Raw genomic sequence first — 19483 nt, forward strand, 5'->3', positions numbered from 1 at the left:
TATGCTTGTGCCCAGCCTTAATGCAAGAAAGAAAATGTCTGTTAAAAACTATTTTCAATCAACGTGGTATACGAGCCTGTAGATAAGCAGTACTAGCATGTCTAAAACCACATGATCCCATCTTGAATTCCTGTATGGTGACATTTCTAAGGGGAGACAGAGAAAAAAATACTACTAAGCAAAGTAACAGAATAATAGCACTATCAGGAGAGAGAGAACAAGATACTGCGAAAAACTGACTAACTGTGGCACAGGTCATGTAGAATATTGAGGTTATGTTTCAAGTCTACTTTTAAATGTGATTTTATTTAAGGAAGTTCCAATATTTTTGTATTTTATGTGGTGGTACTATGATTTTAATGACTGTACTGGTTTTTGTTAACTATACAATAAAGATTCATTCCTTCATTCAATAACGGGGCCCATAGCTCAATGTTATGTTTAAATACATCTATTGGAATCCCATCTGGGCCTGGAGCCTTGCCACTGGCAGCACTCTGAACTGCGTTAATTACAGAGGCTAGATTAATAAGATCGGCTAACCATTCCTCCCCAGCTGTAGTAGACTGAAAGACTGCAACTTCCCTTTGGGTAGAAAAAACTTCCCCAGATTTAAAAATATCGGAGAAGTGGTCAGTCCAGTCCTGACTACTAATGTGACATTCAATTCCAGAGGAAGAATTGTTAGTAAAACATGGGCAATTAACAGTCTCCCAAAAGAGTTTACCATCTTTTAGTTTGGCTGCTCTATCCAGATCTTCCCAAGCATTGCTCCTCAGCTCACACTTCCTATTTAATAAAGCCTGTTTATAGGCCCTTCTGGAGCCAGTTATGACCTGTTGACTACGTGGTATGTGCGCAGTAGCCTTTTTTAGCGCTTTGAGCGCCTTAGTACACTTGTTATTAAACTAAGATTTCATTGGGTGTTCTTTTATCTGCTTTTTAGAGATTAATCGGTTTACTACCTCACCACTGATGTTACAAAAACTCTCAAGGATGTCTTTTGAGGGTCTATCTATTGATAGGCAACAGAGAAAATCAGACTCAACGTTTGTAATCAAATTATTAAAAAATGTATCTGGATTAACGTTATTCCATTTTAGACGAACCCCTCTATTTTTTGTGTGAGTGATAGGGGGACAAATAGATCTTGCTGGTGTTACAGAATAATTAGAACAATAGAACAAGTCAGAACAATATGAATAGGGTTATGATCACTAAACAGCAGCCGATTAACTTTGAATAATTCAAATTGAACACTAAGTTAGAAGATATCAAAACAAAGTCGATCATACTGCCTCCAACTCCCCCTGTAAAAGTAGGGGGTCTATTGTCATCTTTATCCATTACATCTGAAGTGTCGACCAGACTATAAGACAAGATTAATCTATTTGTGGCTTGGCCATATACAGAATGTAAAAAGTGGCACCTAAGATTCTCATTTAGGATAGAAAACCCACAAACACGCTCCCCACTGAATTGACATTTCACAATATTAAAATCACCTGCCCAAATATTCGAAATGGCCACAAAATTTTGTGTACCACAGAAGGCTTCGAGCTTTTTCTCTAAATCCTCCACAATCTCTGCGGTTTGGGATGAGAATTGGTTATAATAATAATTTACTAAAATAAGTTTTAAGGTTTTAGCTATTTGCAAATACCCAATTTGAAAATTGTGAGTGGACGCCACCACTGTGACTTTAGGGTTATCTAAGGCACAAGAAAGAAAGATTGCCAAGCCCCTCTTTCCTCTCCCCGACAACGAGGGGGTGGCAGGTGAGCAATAAGACATATACCCATTCAACTAAACAGAGTTATTAGCCCATGTTTTCTGACAGCATATAACATCATAGTTGGAAACATATTTCAGCCGATCCGCATTATTGAGTTTATCTATTACCCCAGCCACATTCCAGGATAAAAACTGCAGACCCAACATATTTCCTAAGCTATTCATGTCAAAGTGCGTCCTGAAAGGCGGCTTGCCAGGGCTAGGATGGGGGTCGCTAACTTTGAGTGCAGTCTCTAATGGTTTGGTCGCAACCCTAGGGTCACTGGATATGGACGAAATCAAACGTCAGTCAATGTCCAATAGGTCTGAGAGGGCTTCATAACGGTTAGAGCTGACACATGATCTACAAAGTCTGACCGCCTAGGCGGCCTAGTGTACTTGCGTGACCCATTATACTCAACCTTCCGGGGTAGATCTGATGGGGGTGGGTAAAAGAAACCCAATGGACTGACCATTATCCTAATTTGAGTTCTGTCTATGTGACTCAACCGAGATAACAAGGAATGAACCCAATTGGAATTCTTATCATTTAACACAATACAGACTCCTTCAATAGACTTTAATGTAGGGCCCACCCAACTTACTCTACGGGCCATAATTATATTATTGCTTATTGTATGGTGACATTTAACGTTTTTCTTACACCAATCCACTACTTTATTCATCAGGCTTTGAGGATCCTTGGGTAGATCAACAGCCAAGGCAGGACCCCGTTTAACACCATTGTATACAGAGTACACTCAGGGGGTAAATGCAAACAAACAGAAGCCCCCTTAACCTGGGGGGCAGGCTGTGAGTTATCCTGTGGAGGCTTAGCTTTAGATAAATGATTTACTTGTTCACGCTGCATATTAGAGCAAGACCTAGCCCCCTCACCAGGACTATTAGTAGAAAAAGTAGCGCTAACAGGAACAACAGTAACAATGGAATCAACAAATAGCGAGGGGCCTGCATTAGCCTGGACCCTCTGATTTTCAACAATAGTGCTTGGGAGAGCCTGACCCGGAAAATAGGGCTGAGAATTACTTTTTGGAGCAGACATCAGTTGATCCATTTTACTCTCAATCTGTTCTGGGCGCGCCATTATTGAATGCAGAGCATCAATAATCATCTTCCTAAAGTTTGATAAGAGGACCTCCTGCAGAGACAGCAAACCTTCATTGGCCACATTTGCCGACTGATGGACACCTGAGGCCTCCTCCCTGCTAGGGCTTAGATCGATATTATGGTCAGCGACTTTCTGCTTTTTAGATCTTGTCGAACTCTCCAATCTTTTCCTTTTCGTGATAGTAGGTTTGGGATTCACTATAGGTGTTGATCCCCCTACTATAATATGAGGGTCACAGACCATCAGTGGAAGTCCATGATTAACATCTCAGTCATATTTAGTACAATTCGTTAACAAAGACTGCAATTAATATTGAAATGTTTTACATATTTTATGATATATTATTAATGAGATATATTCATGCATTTTTATGATTGCATGTTTTATTAGTGATCATATTCATGCATTTATTTTCTTGTGTTAGCATAACTAGGCCTGAAGTTTTATATTTGCAGTAATAATGAAAAGGCCAAATCATTTGTTTCATTTTAACCTGAATTCTTTCATTAGGTTGTCTCACACGTTTAGTAAAGAGTTCTATTGTACTGTGTGTAAGCTCATTCTGAAATAGCCTTGAATTGCTGCATCTCTAGAACATGAGTACTGGAAAGTAAAGCAGTACCATTGTTTAAATGCTCGCTCCCATGTGAAAGGAGAGAACTGTTGTGAGCCATGGGAAGAATTTGAACTGTATCAACTAATGTACAAAGTTACTAGTTACTGGGGGTCACAGAGAAGGAAAGAATACTTCACACCTATCCTGAGAGAATCTGGAGATGCTGCACACCAAATGGGCATTCTAAATTTCATTGGACATTTGTCATTTTATGAGATATAGTTCTACACAGTGGACCAATCAAATTACATTGAACATTTCCAGTTGAGGCAGAGACTTTTTAAACTTTTAGTCAGTCCTCTTGCTTGGTCCCCCTCCTGATGCATCTACAGTTCAGTTCCCTTTTTGCCCCTCATGCTATTCAGTCGTCACCTTGTTAAGTCTTTCTTGTATTGCTAAATTGATCCTTTGAATTTAATTGTCCCATCCACGATCCTGATATACAGCTTGTGTTCTTTATTTCCCTTGATGATGTTCCTGATGCACACTGCTGGATCTGACATGTTTTGCTGCTGTATCTAACCTGAATGCTGTTCCCAGGAGAGGTATAAAATGGCAATGTTATTTTTGTTCCCTTGCCTTATTTTAATTAGTTTAGCATGCTGATGCCTGTTTTCATTTTTCATTTTATAAGTTATCCTAATCTGACCCGAGATAGATGATTTTTCAAAATTATTTTTGTCTTCTCTTTTTGTTTTGTTTTTCCCTGCATGTGTTAGTCCGTTCCCACACATGCTTGTCCTAATTTGTGATAGCAGTCTGGATAACCATCCTCATAAAATTTGATGTATTGTACTTTCAATTCGGATATTGGCTAATGTCACCACCTAATGAATGGAAATCTGTTTCTGTAGCACAAATATTATCATTGCTTGTGTGCGTAATTTTGCTAGAATGTTTAATGGTATTGATGTTGAGTATATTAAACTTGTTTCGCAGATTTGGTCAGCCTATGGTTCTCATTTATCTTTATAACTTAGTTTTACACACTGTTTACATGACATTGGCTTTGTGGTTGTAATGAAGCTTTGAAACTTTTCATTGATTGGCATTTGTTGCTATGGCCAAATTTGTTATGGTGTTTAAAATTTGTTGTTGTATTGATTGCTTTGAATAATTTCTCTGCATCACCGGATGAACCAGAGATGGTTATACAATGTATGGCACATTGTGGGACTCTGCAGTGCTGGGAATGGAAAAGAAATACCCTAGGATCCCATATATGGGGGGTCAGAGTCACAAAGAGCCAAGGTCACAAACTGGTAGCATTTTAAATTAAAATATCTTTCGGATTTAAGGCATGTGCTGCTGCAGGGCTAGAGCTAGAAACAAATACTCCGGGAACTTATAAATTGGGGGTCAAGATGTGGCAACGGGAAGGCGGTGTAGTCACGAGGGCAGAGTCTGACAGTCAATAAATGCATTTTCCCTTTAAAAACTTTACCACAAAGAAATTGGTGACAAGCTTAATTGGTCACAAAATTAAAGGGTACAGTGTTCCTTTTGGATTAATTCAGAACATTCATATTTTGAGAAGCCTTGTTGTGTGTTGATACAAAATCACAAGCATCAGTCAATGAAATGCACATTCTGGAGTAAACTTATGCACGCATTATGAAACAACAACAATTAGACAAACAGTTCAAATAATAGGTGCTCGTGGTGCAGACAGTGCAAGTGAAATAGTGAAGAAGATAAATATTGCAAAATTATGTACAATTAACAATAGTCACCTGAACAAAAATGAATTGACCATCTAGACGTATACAGGTTCAGGGGTGTAAAAAACCAACATTTAGGGGTTTATTACAACTTTGGAGGAGGTGTTAATCCGTCCCAAAAGTGACGGTAAAGTGACGGATATACCACCAGCCGTATTACGAGTCCATTATATCCTATGGAACTCGTAATATGGCTGGTGATATATCCGTCACTTTTGGGACGGGTTAACACCTCCTACAAAGTTGTAATAACCCCCTTAATGTGTGGCCATAGTAATGAAATGTGTCACACTTGGGGAAGAGTGATAAGCATTAAACAGGGTACTCTCAGCCTCCCACATTTAATATAATCTACACAATTAGGAGGGATAACCGTATCTTTTCTGATCTGTCTGCTACAAAAATCGTTAGTGGGTTCCTGGCATATCTTAGATATTTTTGTAGAATCCTCACCCACAGGCAACACCTGTGGCATGTTTCATCATTGGATCCTCACCCACTGCTTTAGCCTTGAGTGACAGGTCCATGATTGGGAAGTATTCCTTTATTTCAGTGGGAAAAAACACTGATATTTTCTGCTTGCCCTGAGCAAGCAGAAAGTGTCTGCGTGCTGTGCCAGTGGGGTGAAGAAGGGGTGCAGGGTTGTAGAGAATGCTTGTGCCTGAAATTGCTCTCCTTGGACTGCTGCGGAGGGCAGATGAGAGCCAGGCAGTAGTGCTGCCAGCTCCCGCTCTTTAAATGTACCAGGCCCAGTGTCTCTGTGCTTGAAAATTATTGGGTTTGACATTTTCAGACCTAGTAATCCAAGGCCCAGAGAGTCATAACTGTGATTTGGGAATATTTAATCCAGAGTTATGGCTCAGGATGAAAAATACCTACTTGTAATAGAGGCCTCCATTTTTATTTTGGGTTCTCATGTTTTTCCGTGGATGACTGCACTTTTCTAGCATTGTGCTTTTGTTTAGCTTAACCATTTGGCAGCCAAGGACGTAACGGTTACGAGCTTGGCTGCCGCGCTGAGGTGCCAAGGACGTAACTGTTACGTCCTGTTACTGTCTCAGCCTCGTCTCAGCACCCTCACTGCAGGGATGGAAGGGGAATCGCTTCCCCTTCCGCCCCCCTAATCCCCCCGTGGCGTTTGATGACATCAGCGCGCGATCACGTGCGCTGACCTCATCAGAGGCCTGCCCCTTTCCAGCGCGGATCGGAAGAGAAATGCTGTTGCATTTCTCTCCCGATCACTGGAGGGGCCAAGAAAGTCATGAAAGGAGAGGAAAGGCCTTTCCTCTCCTTTCATGTCTCTCTCAGCATTTCTGCTGCCCAATCGCGATGCGACCGGGCAGCAGAAATGCCCACTAGACACCAGAGAATATTTTTTTTCCCTAATTGTCATGAGGGGAGCGGCCCCTTGGGCAAGGCCCGCTCCGCAGGGGTGCGATTTATTTTTAGGCCATTTCTGCCCCCCTGGGGGCAGATCGCCATAATAAAATTAGGCTGATCTGCCCTGGGGAGGGGGCAGAAACCACTAGACACCAGGGAATTTGTTTTTTTATTACACTTACGCATAAGGGGAGCGCCCCCTTGGGCAGGAGCCGCTCCCCAGGGGACCAAATTATTTTTCAGCCATTTCTGCCCCCTGAAGGCAGATCGACCTAATATAATTAGGCTGAACCCCTAAACACCAGGGATAATTTTTTTTGTGCTTATTTTTTTATATGTGGGGAGTGACCCCTTAGGCAAGGGTCGCTCCCCGGGGGGTAAAATTATCTTTAGGCCATTTCTGCCCCACCTGGGGGCAGATCGGCCTATTTTTGTTAGGCCAATCTGCCCCGAGAGGGGCAGAAACCACTAGACACCAGGGATTGGTGTGTGTGTATGTGTGTGTTTGGTTTGGGGGGGGCAGTCCCTTGGGCAAGGGTTGCTCCCCATGGGGGCACATTACTGTTGACCATATCTGCCCCCCTTGGGGGCAGGTCGGCCTATTTTTCGAAGGCCCATCTGCCCCCCAGAGACCTGAGAAGATTTTTTTGTCAAAATAAGAGGGTGGGGGTATGACCAGTGGTCAGATTGGGCAATTACCCCCGATCCACACCACGGGGTGGGGGCAGAAAGGCTAGTAGATGTCAGGGAATAAAGCAAAAACAAAAAATAGTGGGTGGTGGCTACCAACCAGTATGGGCCTGGTTATGCCCCCACCCCAACTGAAGGGGGTAACAGTCTTTCAGCTCTTCCCCTGCACACTAAAACATCTTATCCCAAGGCAAGCAAGAGGATATTTGATTGTTTTGGGTTTTGGTTACTCTCAAAATCGTTCCACTTGGAATGGTGAGGGCTGCACTTTTTTGACTTTGGGATGCTGCCATGTAAAAAAAAATCCACAAGACCTAGACACATCTGAAAACTAAACATCTGGTTGATTCCAGGGTGGTGTGCTTCACATGCACCCAGCACCATTTTCTTACCCACAATGCCCTGCAAACCTCCAACTTTGCTGGAAATCACACATTTCCCCCACATTTTTGTGATGGAACCTTCCGGAATCTGCAGGAATTCACAAAATTCCTACCACCCAGCATTGTCTCATCTGTACCGATAAAAATTCTGCTGCACTTGTCAGCCTAAAAATGTTTTTTTTTCAAACTGCCCTTTGGGACCCGCTTTGGTTCCCCCTCAATTTCAACATTTTTTGGCTCTTCCCTGTCACAGGCACTTGGCCCACCTACACAAGTGAGGTATCATTTTTACCGGGAGATTTAGGGGAACGTTACGTGGTCCCGCTGTGGTGATCCCACACAAAAATGTGGGAATTTTTGTTATTTTTTTTAGCTAAATTTGAAGTTTGCTGAGGATTCTGGGTAAGAAAACATTGGGGGATCCACGCAAGTCAGACCTCCCTGGCCTCCTTTGGGTGTCTAGTTTTCAGAAATGTCTGGGTTTGGTAGGTTTCCCTAGATGGCTGCTGAGCTCAGGACCAAAAACGCACCCCCCCCCACCACAAAAAACAGGCAGTTTTATATTTGATCATTTTGATGTGTGCAAATGTGTGGCTCCTCTCAGATTCCAGAACTTTCTGTCACCGACATGTGAGGAAAAAAATTTTTTTTTGGCCAAATTCTGAGGTTTGCAAAGGATTCTGGGTAACAGAACCTGGTGAGAGCCCCACAAGTCACCACATCTTGGATTCCCCGAGGTGTCTAGTTTTAAAAAATGCGCAGGTTTGGTAGGTTTCCTTAGGTGCCGGCTGAGCTAGAGGCCATGATCTACAGCTAGGCACTTTGCAAAAAACACATCAGATTTCAACGTACAAATATGATGGTCCATGTTGCGTTTCCTGTCGCGAACATTACACCTACACACGCAAGTGAGGTACCATTTTTATCAGGAGACGTGGGGGAACACAGAATAGCAAAACAATTGTTATTGCCCCTTGTCTTTCTCTGCATTTTTTCCTTCCAAATGTAAGACAGTGTGTAAAAAATACATCTATTTGAGAAATGCCTTGTAATTCAGATGCTAGTGGGGGCACCCCGGAATTCAGAGATGTGCAAATAACCACTGCTTCTCAACACCTTATCTTGTGCCCATTTTGGAAATACAAAGGTTTTCTTGATACCTATTTTTCACTCTTTATATTTCAGCAAATGAATTGCTGTATACCCGTTATAGAATGAAAACCCATTGCAAGGTGCAGCTCATTTATTGGCTCTAGGTACCTAGGGTTCTTGATGAACCTACAAGCCCTATATATCCCCGCAACCAGAAGAGTCCAGCAAATGTAACAGTATATTGCTTTCAAAAATCTGACATTGCAGGAAAAAGTTACAAAGTAAAACGTGGAGAAAAATTGCTGTTTTTTTCTCCTCAATTTCAATATTTTTTTATTTCAGCTGTTAATTTCTGTAGGAAACCCTTGTAGGATCTACACAAATGACCCCTTGCTGTATTTAGAATTGTATCTACTTTTCAGAAATGTTTAGCTTTCTGGGATACAGCATTGGTTTCACACCCATTTCTGTCACTAACTGGAAGGCGGCTGAAAGCACAAAAAATTGTAAAAATGGGGTATGTCCCAGTAAAATGCCAAAATTGTATTGAAAAATGTGGTTTTCTGATTCAAGGCTGCCTGTTCCTGAAAGCTGGGAAGATGGTGATTTTAACACCGCAAATCCTTTGTTGATGCCATTTTCAGGGAAAAAAAACAAGCCTTCTTCTGCAGCCCTTTTTTTTAATTGTCTTTTTTAAAAAAACGAAATTTTGGCAATTTCGTGGTCTCCTTGAGGGTAACCCACACAGTCTGGGTACCTCTAGAATCCCTAGAATGTTGGACAAAAAGGACCTAAATTTGGCATGGGTAGCTTATGTGGACAAAAAGTGATGAGGGCCTAAGCGCAAACTGCCCCAAACAGCCAAAAAAAGGCTTGGCACCTGAGGGGGAAAAGGCCTGGGGTTAACAACACCTTCTGGCCACAGTAGTCTTTGTTTATAATCATTAATCAAAATTCAAATGGCCTCAGCAGATCTAAAATTGTTTTTGAAAAACAAATCCAATTGCAGAGAAATTAATAGAACTTTGTTCTTTTCGCATGTGGCAAAGTAATTAATTTATTGTAGTAATCCTAAAGGGGGATGTTATGCATCAAGAAATTCCATGAGATTTAGCCCTGAACTGCCATTCAGGTTTAATTTCTCAACAAGGTGAACTTTGATAACAAATCTTCAAAACTCTCTATGGTCTAAAGCAAGGAAATTGTCATTGTGGAAGATCGGTCCTATCCTTACAAAGATTGGAAAAACGATGGAGAGTGTTAGAAATGGGGTGTTTGGTTGGCAGTGGTTTACACCCTGTTCAAGTAGAGACCCTCACTCTAATCAGGGTAAGGGAGCCACACAGCTAAGATAACCCCTTGGTAGCTTGCACGAGCAGTCAGGCTTATCTCAGAGGCAATGTGTAAAATATTTGGAGACACACACAGTAACACAGTGAAAACAATACACAAGGACTCCACACCAGTTTAGAAAAATAGCCAGTATTAATCTGAATGAAACAAGACCAAAACGACAAAAATCCAACATACTCAACTTAATACATCACTTTTTAAAAGTGGAAATGAGTCTTAATCCATAGGATTGTATCTTTTAAGCACAAAGTATCGGGGATGTGTCAGAAACAAAGATGATGCAGGCCGCAGGGGAGGTGAGGTGTCGAAAAGCAAAGCAATGCGTTAGTTCCTTACTAAGGGGAGGAGATGAGTCAATTCTTTCCTCGCAGGAAAGGCAATGCATCAGTTCCTTACTGGCAGGGGAGGTGATGCGTTGATTCTTTATTCGCAGGAAAAGTGATGAGTTAATTCTTAGGCACGCAGCCTTTGTTCATTACTGCGGTGCAGGGTCAATGAGAAATTGACGACCCGAGGAGGATACGTTGAAAATCCAGACGCGTTGTGTTGATGGAGCAACAGTGAAACAGGTACTGTGTCAATTCTGCAGCCACAAGACAGGTGCTGCCTCAAGTCTTCAGCTGCGGGAGAGATGTTGCATTGATTTTTCTGCCGCAGCACATTGTTGCGTCGATTTTCTTCTTCAGGTCACCAGTTTACACTTCCAAGGGCTCAGGGACTGGAGTTGCCACCACTTGCAAGCCCGGACTTTCAGCAGACGAGACCAGGCACTGGCAAGATTAGTTCAAGCCCTTGGAGAACTTTGGAAAGCAGGATTTAGAAAGCAAAGTCCAATCCTTTCACTCCCAGGACAGAAGCAGCAAGCAGCACATCAAAGCATCAGGCAGAGTGGCAGTTCCTCCTACAACATCCAGCTCTTCTTCCTGGCAGAATGTCCTCAGTCCAGACACGTTCTAACTTTGTGGGGTTAGAGGTCCAGTACTTATACCCATTTCTGCCTCTGCCTTTGAAGTAGGCAAACTTCAAAGAAAAGTCTCTGCAGTGCACAAGACCCTGGCTTTTCTGCCCTGGCCCCAGGCACACTCCATTGTGTTAGAGACTGCTTTGTGTAAGGACAGGAACAGCCCTATTCAGGTGCAAGTGTCACCTCCTCCCACCACTCTAGCCCAGCAAGACCCATCAGGATATGCAGGGCACACCTCAGCTCGCTTTGTGTGATAGCCTATGGTAGAGTGAATTCACAAACAGCCCAACTGTCATCATGACCCAGACTTGTAGTCCACAACCAGGCAGAGGCACAGAATGGTTAAGCAAGAAAATGCCCACTTTCTGAAACTGGCATTTTCAAACTTACAATTTAAAACCCAACTCCACCGAGTTCAGAGGCCCCAAACTCCAAATCTCAATCTGCTCCCAATGGGACATTATACTTGAAAGATATTTCAAGGCAATCCCCATGGTACCCTACGGGAGAGATAAGCCTTGCAATAGTGAAAAACGAATTTAGCAGTATTTCACTATCAGGACATTTAAAACACACCAGTACATGTCCTACCTTTTAAATACACTGCACCCTGCTCCTGGGGCTGCCTTGAGCCTACCTTAGAGGTGACTTACATGTAGTAAAAGGGAAGGTTTGGGCCTGGCAAGTGGGTGCACATGCTAGGTTGAACTGGCAGTTCAAAACTGCACACGTAGACACTACAGTGGCAGGTCTAAGACATGTTGACAGGGCTACTCATATGGGTGGCACAGTCAGTGCTGCAGGCCCACTAGTAGCATCTGATTTACAGGCCCTGGGCACACATTGTGCACTATTCTAGGGACTTACTAGCAAATCAAATATGCCAATCATGGATAAACCAATCACCAATACCATTTCGACAGAGAGCACTTGCACTTTAGCACTGGTCAGCAGTGGTAAAGTGCTCAGAGTCCTAAAGCCAGCAAAAACGAAATTCAGCACAGGATCAAAAACAAGAGGTCAGAAGCCAAAAAGACAGGGGAAACAACACTAAGAGCTGACAGGTCTAACAGGGAGTAATATCTAATAAAGAGAAATCAAATATTTAGTTTTTATTAAAATCATTGTTTTTTGGACTTCTCTGTCCATATAAAGACATATTAAGATGTGGAATCACAATCAAATATATTTATAAATTATTAATAAAAACATATACAGCAGTCTATTTTAAAAACAGTAACCAATTCCATAGCATTAAAAATGGAATTACCTCTAGCACAACTCTCTCTGTTTGTAGAGTTAATAAATAATCAAGCGCAGATCACACCATGTATACCGGCCTCCGGTGGGATTCCTGATGCCTAAAACACCAGGGGTCAAGGGCAACACGTTTTCCAGCTCATTGTTTCCACTGGACAAGTAGACTCAACCTTGTGCAACTGAAGCCCTTTACCTGCCAGTGTACAATATCACAGTATGGATCTGTGGCAGAGTATTGTATGCCACTAACACAAGGTTTGTATCCATATGCGTTAGTTGTTCAGTCTTGTATTTATCATGCATTAATGTAAAGCTTTTACTTATTTAAGCAAGCGCTTTTAGGAAATGGAATGAGCTGTGAACTCAGCTTGTATTACTGACATTGGTTCAAGTATAAAACGTGTAAACATATTTGCAATATTTAACCAAATTAGAAGCTATTTATAATGTGCCGATAATGATTCCTGATTATTTGCAAATACATGCAGAAGCATGAAAGAAAGATTGGTGATTGTTTGCTTCCAAAATAAAACGTATACAAATAATGCAACTTAGAAAAACATCTTGTGCAACTTTAAATAAATACAATTTCTCTGCAATATCAATTGTGATGCAAGCTGATATTTTAAAGAAACAATAAAGGAGTTTCAGAGCAAACCCATTCTGGGCAGCATGAAAATAAATTTACAAAAAAGTCACAAAACTGCACCTGCAGGTGTATTTTCTAGCATTGCTGCAGATTTTTGAGTCTGGGGAAGTCGCAGTATTTTAAAGAAACTGGACTCTATCAAACTTTTGTCAATTTGATAATCCACGTATATATTTGTTCATGCAAAAATCTGAAGGGTGAATGGTAATTCACTTTTCCAACACCTACTTTTTTCCAGCATAAAACAAGTTTTGTCCCGTTTATGTCAGGATTGAATACCCTTTTGAGTGTGGTAAGAGACTGGAGAGGAGTTGGTAAATACCATTAAACATGTTAGTTTGTGGCTGCACACAGACTTCGAGTCCATTCCTATCCTGGATCTGCCTCGTCCTGCCTACTTCAGCCCTTGCGGGCACATTTGCAGAAAGATGGCAAAGTCAGAAACTGGTTAAAATCCAAACCATGATATAGCATGAGCCCTAACATAATCAGACACAGTTATCAGAGCACTGATGTAATTAGAACACTGCTGTGGTGTGTCACCTCACTGAGTGGAACAAGTGGATTTTTCTATTGGTGCAATAGATTTCTGAAGTACCCCTTCCCTTGAACAAGTAGATATTCTATAAAATTCCTTACCCTGGGCCTTCCTGATCACTGGTTTCTTTTCATTCAGCCAATACAGAGGGGCATATTAGCGTTATATGAGCAAGGTTATTAGGGATGCAGTGTTGACACTGGCAAAAATTAATACCACTATTAAAATTCTAATAGTCATTATATGAATCCAGGCTCAATAATAACAAATGGTGACGTAGTGAGGGACATGAAACGTTAAAGCAAGTAATAAGCAATTCCAGCATTAACTATAATCTTATAAAAATTCAATATATGCTTTTCAAATTAATAAATTCCCTTCCCACTTAAAAAGATTTATCCTTAATTATTTACCTTTTGACTTTCTTATTCATGCTTATTGGATTTCCAAACAATAAATCCTACTCAGTATTGTTCATATCGTAGCTTTTAAATAACAGTTCAGCTGCTCTTCTTTGCAAACATAACCACTGGAGCCCACTCATGAACAGTTTCAATGAAGTGACATTTTTTTTACCCTTGATCTACATGATCTGTGTGTTAATATATACTGTTCTTAATTGAGTAGGTTTCAAGGGCATGTAGTTGCCTTTGAAGGCCCATAGCAGCTGTATCTAGGAATACTAAATTGTCTGTATAGATTAATGCATTGACTGGGCATCCATTAATTTGGGGTGCATTTGATAATCAAAAGCAGGCAGGGAGATCATACATACAAAGGGAAGTAGTAGTGGTGCAAGCTTAGATCCCTGGTTTAATTGTTCCAGTCTTACTTTGCCCACCATTGGTATTTACTTGGCTCCACGTGTTTGTATGAAAAGTATCCAGAAGTGGTAAAAGGCCATTGGGAATGCCCTTGACAGCGAGCATAGACTATAGTTAGCACATGGCCAAGTTGTCCACAAATCACATAGATGGCATACCTTCCTACAGACGCCCTCTAATTATTATGTCCAAACTATTCTAAGCTAAGTTTATGTAGCAAATGTGACACAACAATATAAAAGGTTATCTGCCAGTTAGTCCTATCTGTGGAGTGAGCTCTGTATGATGTTCATTGCATAGACAATGTAATGGGGTAACTTGCTCAGCAAAACAGACACCATAGGGCTTTGAGAAATGTAACTTCATGGTAACTGAGGTAGGATAGGTCACACACACTAAACCTATTCTGCTTAGCTTTCCAGTCCCTCTTCCTTAAGTGACTTACCTGAGAAAGAGAAGAGGACACAGTTAATATGATGAGCCTTCTCAAACAATCTGACCTTTAAGAGAAAGGTATTTTCAATTTAGAAAGCAGGACACGTCAGTAATCCATACAAACCACATAGATGCTGTGTGTCAGATGTCTGTACCTCTAAGTAAGTGTGCAAAGGTGTGTGTCAGATGCCTCTAGCAGAAGGTGAAGATGTTTCAAGCATCTTTGCACCTGCAGAGATTACAACCCATATCATCCATTAATCAAGGTGGCATGGGACCTGAGGCAGGTTTCTGCACATGATTCACTTCAGATAGCATGACTGCAATTTGTATCCATAGGAACACAATATATGGTACGCTTTTGGCACGTTTGAACATACATGTAAATTCATTGCCTGAAGTAGGTCTCTGCAGTTACCCCGACACACACACACACTGTTCTCCACACAAACAGGATGTCACTTCTGTCTTTTTAAAGTAGGAGATGGGTACAGAAGGAGGGCTCAGCAAGGGGATGGGTGAATGTTTTTCACTAAAGGTATTAATACCCAAATAATTAACACCAAGGCATTGTTACTGTCTTTCCAAAGGCATGCTTTTATCAGTATGTTCTGTAGAATAGCTATAGTGAACTATCAGTAGCAAGATTTTTAGAATAACCACAATTGCATTTAAGAAGGTAACATATTGCATTTCATTGGAGCCTCTTTATAAACTTCTTGACCAATCTGACAGTTTCACTGAAATATTTGTAGTTGGATATCCCTCGGATATTTTGGTATTTACCAAACATGTAGAATTCTTTCTAAAGCAAATACAATCTACAAGCTTCCTTATCATTAGCCATCTGATATACCGAGGAAGAGGGCTGAAGATGCGAGTATGTACTGATTGCAGTAATTCCTGTAGTCACCCTTCAATTAATGTTTCAAAATATATTACTGCATGTTAACTGAAAGTGTAAGGTAACAAGATATTGCCACGGGAAGTCAGTACAAATTCACAGGCAGCAAGTCTTGGATACAGAACTGGCTTGAACTACACAAGGCTTTCCTTTTTTTACTATGGCAAATATGTCCAGACCCTTCCCGTAAAACAGAAAGATATTCTAGGTTTATAAAGGAAAATCGAGAGATATCTAAGCAGTGGGCATTGGTATCATGTTCCTTTAATTTATCATTGTTGTGGGATTAGTGAGTGCACTTTTGTTTTTTGTGATTATCAACTTTAGAGGCAAGGGAGGCAATTGGAAAAAGGCAACAGTGACATATTATCTCTCTATGATGCAGTAAAAGAGTTTTACTTCAGCTGTATTTCATATATGCTATCAGTTCCTCTTTTTATTTTGCATAGACTGTTACAATCAAGATATATGTATTTTTATTCTCTTGCAATTCTAACTTTTCTTTTCCAATTTAACAGGTATCTGATAAACAGCAAGAAGTAACCAAACAGTAATTTACCTATATAAAATACTATTATGAAGGATAGCTGTTATAGCACATTCAAGAACATCTCCCCTGCCTTTCAAAGTTTGCTCCAAAGAACTTAATTTAAACATGAAGATACCAGTACCAGAAAAATGAAAACTTGGAACTTTGATACTGTAAGATATGAAGAATGAATCTATGGAAGGTCAATCAATGTTATTAACAATAGAAGACCTACTAATATAAAGAATCTCATCCAGCGCTCAGCATACTTCTCATTCTAGAGAGGCGGTGCATGTCTGCTGAATCAGGCATCATTTTAAATCTTAACAAACTCTGTTAAAAAGGTTAAAGTAGAGTAGGGCCGTCCACATATATGAAATGTGACAATAGCGACAAAGAAAAAAAATGAGACATCAGTGAATCAACAAAACTTCGAAAGGGGCCACAGAAATGCCCAGAATGTTGAAGGTTTATCTTTAAAGGTGCTACTACTTAAAAATCTGAAAATCCATGCAAGTGACACAAAACCAAAAATACCATTATAATATACTGACTGCAAAAGCACCTAATTTTAAGAATCCTGTTTTTAGTCATCAGGCGAACCACGTAACAAAAACCATACAAGTGATAAAATTGTACAAAGTTTCAATTAGAGACGCAAAAACATCTATTTAAACACAGTAAAGTACACATAATGGAGAGACTTTATACATGTACTGTATGTTACCAGGCTTTTAACGCAAAAGGAAAGCTAATACGACATCAGATGAGACATACTGGTCAGAAACCTTATAAATGCATTGAATGTGAGAAGGGTTTCCAAACAAAACGAGAGCTAATGCAACATCACATAACCCATACTAATGAGAAACCATATAAATGCATGGAATGTGAACAGGCTTTTAAATCAAAAGCAATATTGATGCGACATCATGGAATCCACTCAGAGGAAAGGCCATATTCCTGTTCTGAATGTGACAAGGGTTTTAGGACAAAGGATAAGTTAATGCTGCATCAGAGGGCCCACACTGATGAACGACCATATAAATGCACTGAATGTGACAGAGCTGTTAGGACAAAGGAGGATCTAATGCTGCATTAGAGAACTCACACTGGAGAAAAAACGTATAAATGCATTGAATGTGGCAGGTGTTTCAGGATAAAGCGCCAACTAATACTACATCACAGAACTCACACTGGTGAAAAACCATTTAAATGTGCTAAATGTGCAAGGCTTTTAGTACAAATGGAGAAGCAATGCTACACCAGAGAACCCACTCTGAGGAAAGACCGTATAAGTGTACTGAATGTGACAAGGCTTTTAAGTCAAAGCAAGGGCAAATGCCACATCAGAGAATCCACAATGGTGAAAAACCCTATAAATGCACTGAATGTGACACAGCTTTTATAACAGAAGGAATGTTAGTGTTGCATAGGAGAATCCACACAGGTGAAAGACCATATAAATGTACTGAATGTGAGAAGGCTTTCAAAATTAAGCAGCATCTAACATTACATCAGATAATCCACTCTTTTGATAAAACTTATAAATGCATGGCATGTGACAAGGCTTTCAGAACAAAGCATGAGCGAATAGTACATCAGAGTACCCACTCTGGGGAAAATACATATACATGTAGTGGATGTAGGAAGGCTTTCAAAACAAAACAACATTTACAGCGGCATGAGAGAATTCACATAGGCAAAACCATAAGTGTACTAAATGTGGCAAGAGTTAATGATACTGTGAGACCTGGCAAGACTTAATGATACTGTGGATGATATGATGGTGGATCACCCCAACTAATTACTCAGCAACTTTGCACAGATGTGAGTGATTGAACTCTTGTGGGTCTATTTTTTCTGGAAGAAATCCCCTCCTGTCCTTTTTTGGGATAGTTATGGTGTTATTACATTTTCTTTTTTTGTAAACACAATTTTTCATTTTCATTTGAAGTAATGTTTATACAGATCACGTCAACTTTGAATAAATCATTACATTGGTGGAACAACAGTCATATTTATTGGGTATATGGTGAAGTATAACAACATAACATGTTGGTTTCCAGTGATTTATAAATCTGAATAAACTTAAATTCCTCCTTAGCTTGTGGCTATTGTGTTTGGCTTATATCACTTTAATGCAGTTCATACATCTGTTCTCATCCTACCAGCTGTATTACTGCAACGTAAGTGTGTATTAACAAGTTTTATAACTACAAAACATAAGAAACCACCAACCAAGTGTGGATACCTAGTGCAAACCTAAAATCTATAACTATTCCTTTAAAGTGGACTATTATATGTATTACAGGGAGAGGAGTCTGGAACTGGCAAAGCACCTATGTTTACGCTAACTACGAGGTGGGTACAATTATATCCCCCACTGCCTCAGTCGTCTTTTTGGGTGTCTGTGCTATGTAATTTGTTAATTAATTATCGTCTGCACTTTTTGAGTCCAGAAGCTAATCCCATGCTTTAGGAAATTAGAATGTTTTCCTTCATCTCGTAGCTTTTTTGAATCAGTACTATACATTGGTACTCTGCCTTTTTAAGAACGTCACCTTCCCAGAGATTCTGGCCTGAAGGGGTTTTCTCTTCAGTGTTGTCTATCTTTTGGCCATGATAAGGGCCAGTTCATTAACCTTCACTGAATATGTTTAGGTAGTGGAACCTGAAGATAACACTGGTGGAAGTTGACGGATCTGCTTCCCAACAGAACAGTTAGATGGGATGCCTAAATGAGGGAAAGAATTGGTTGAATGAGAGGTGGCTCAAACTGTATGTAGCTAAAATGAGAGGATATGGTTTGGAGAGAGAAACAACTAGACTTAGATACTGAGAGCATTCCTCTACCTTTGTTCTTTGGACAGATATGATGTGCCGAGAAAATAAAAGATCTAGGGGGTCACATTATACAGTAGACTAACAGTGATCCCTCTGACCACCTCCTCAAAGACAGATCTCGAGGAATCATAAAAAGTATTTTTCTTTAACCTTGTTATTTTGAAGAACATCATTCACGTTTTTGTATGGTAATTGTCTATATATTTGTTACCCAAGCACTTGTACTGGGCTGGAGGTCATGGTTAGTCTCAAATGCAACCACTCACTAAAGCTCACCAAGACATCCACTGGGTCAAAGCGCTAGACAGCCTTGTTACTTGGGATATCAGCAGTTAGGAAGCAGGAGATTGCCAAGCCTGACACCCACATTATAGAATGCCTTAACCTATAGCTGAA

The 19483-nt window shown here is 40.4% G+C and overlaps 1 protein-coding gene across 1 annotated transcript; it reads left to right on the top strand.

The window, feature by feature from the left end:
* The first annotated feature begins 16934 nt into the window (after positions 1 to 16934).
* On the top strand, positions 16935 to 17342 carry LOC138297155 (gastrula zinc finger protein XlCGF64.1-like). Its single transcript, XM_069236646.1, has one exon. It carries the CDS (start codon positions 16935 to 16937, stop codon positions 17340 to 17342), a length of 408 nt encoding a protein of 135 aa, XP_069092747.1.
* The last annotated feature ends 2141 nt before the right edge of the window (positions 17343 to 19483 follow it).

The sequence above is a fragment of the Pleurodeles waltl genome, chromosome 5 (assembly GCF_031143425.1).
Source record: "Pleurodeles waltl isolate 20211129_DDA chromosome 5, aPleWal1.hap1.20221129, whole genome shotgun sequence".
Lineage (NCBI taxonomy): Eukaryota > Metazoa > Chordata > Amphibia > Caudata > Salamandridae > Pleurodeles > Pleurodeles waltl.

Coding starts and splice junctions, on each gene's coding strand:
- LOC138297155 (XM_069236646.1), top strand. CDS start 16,935: ATGGAGAGACTTTATACATGTACTGTATGTTACCAGGCTTTTAACGCA.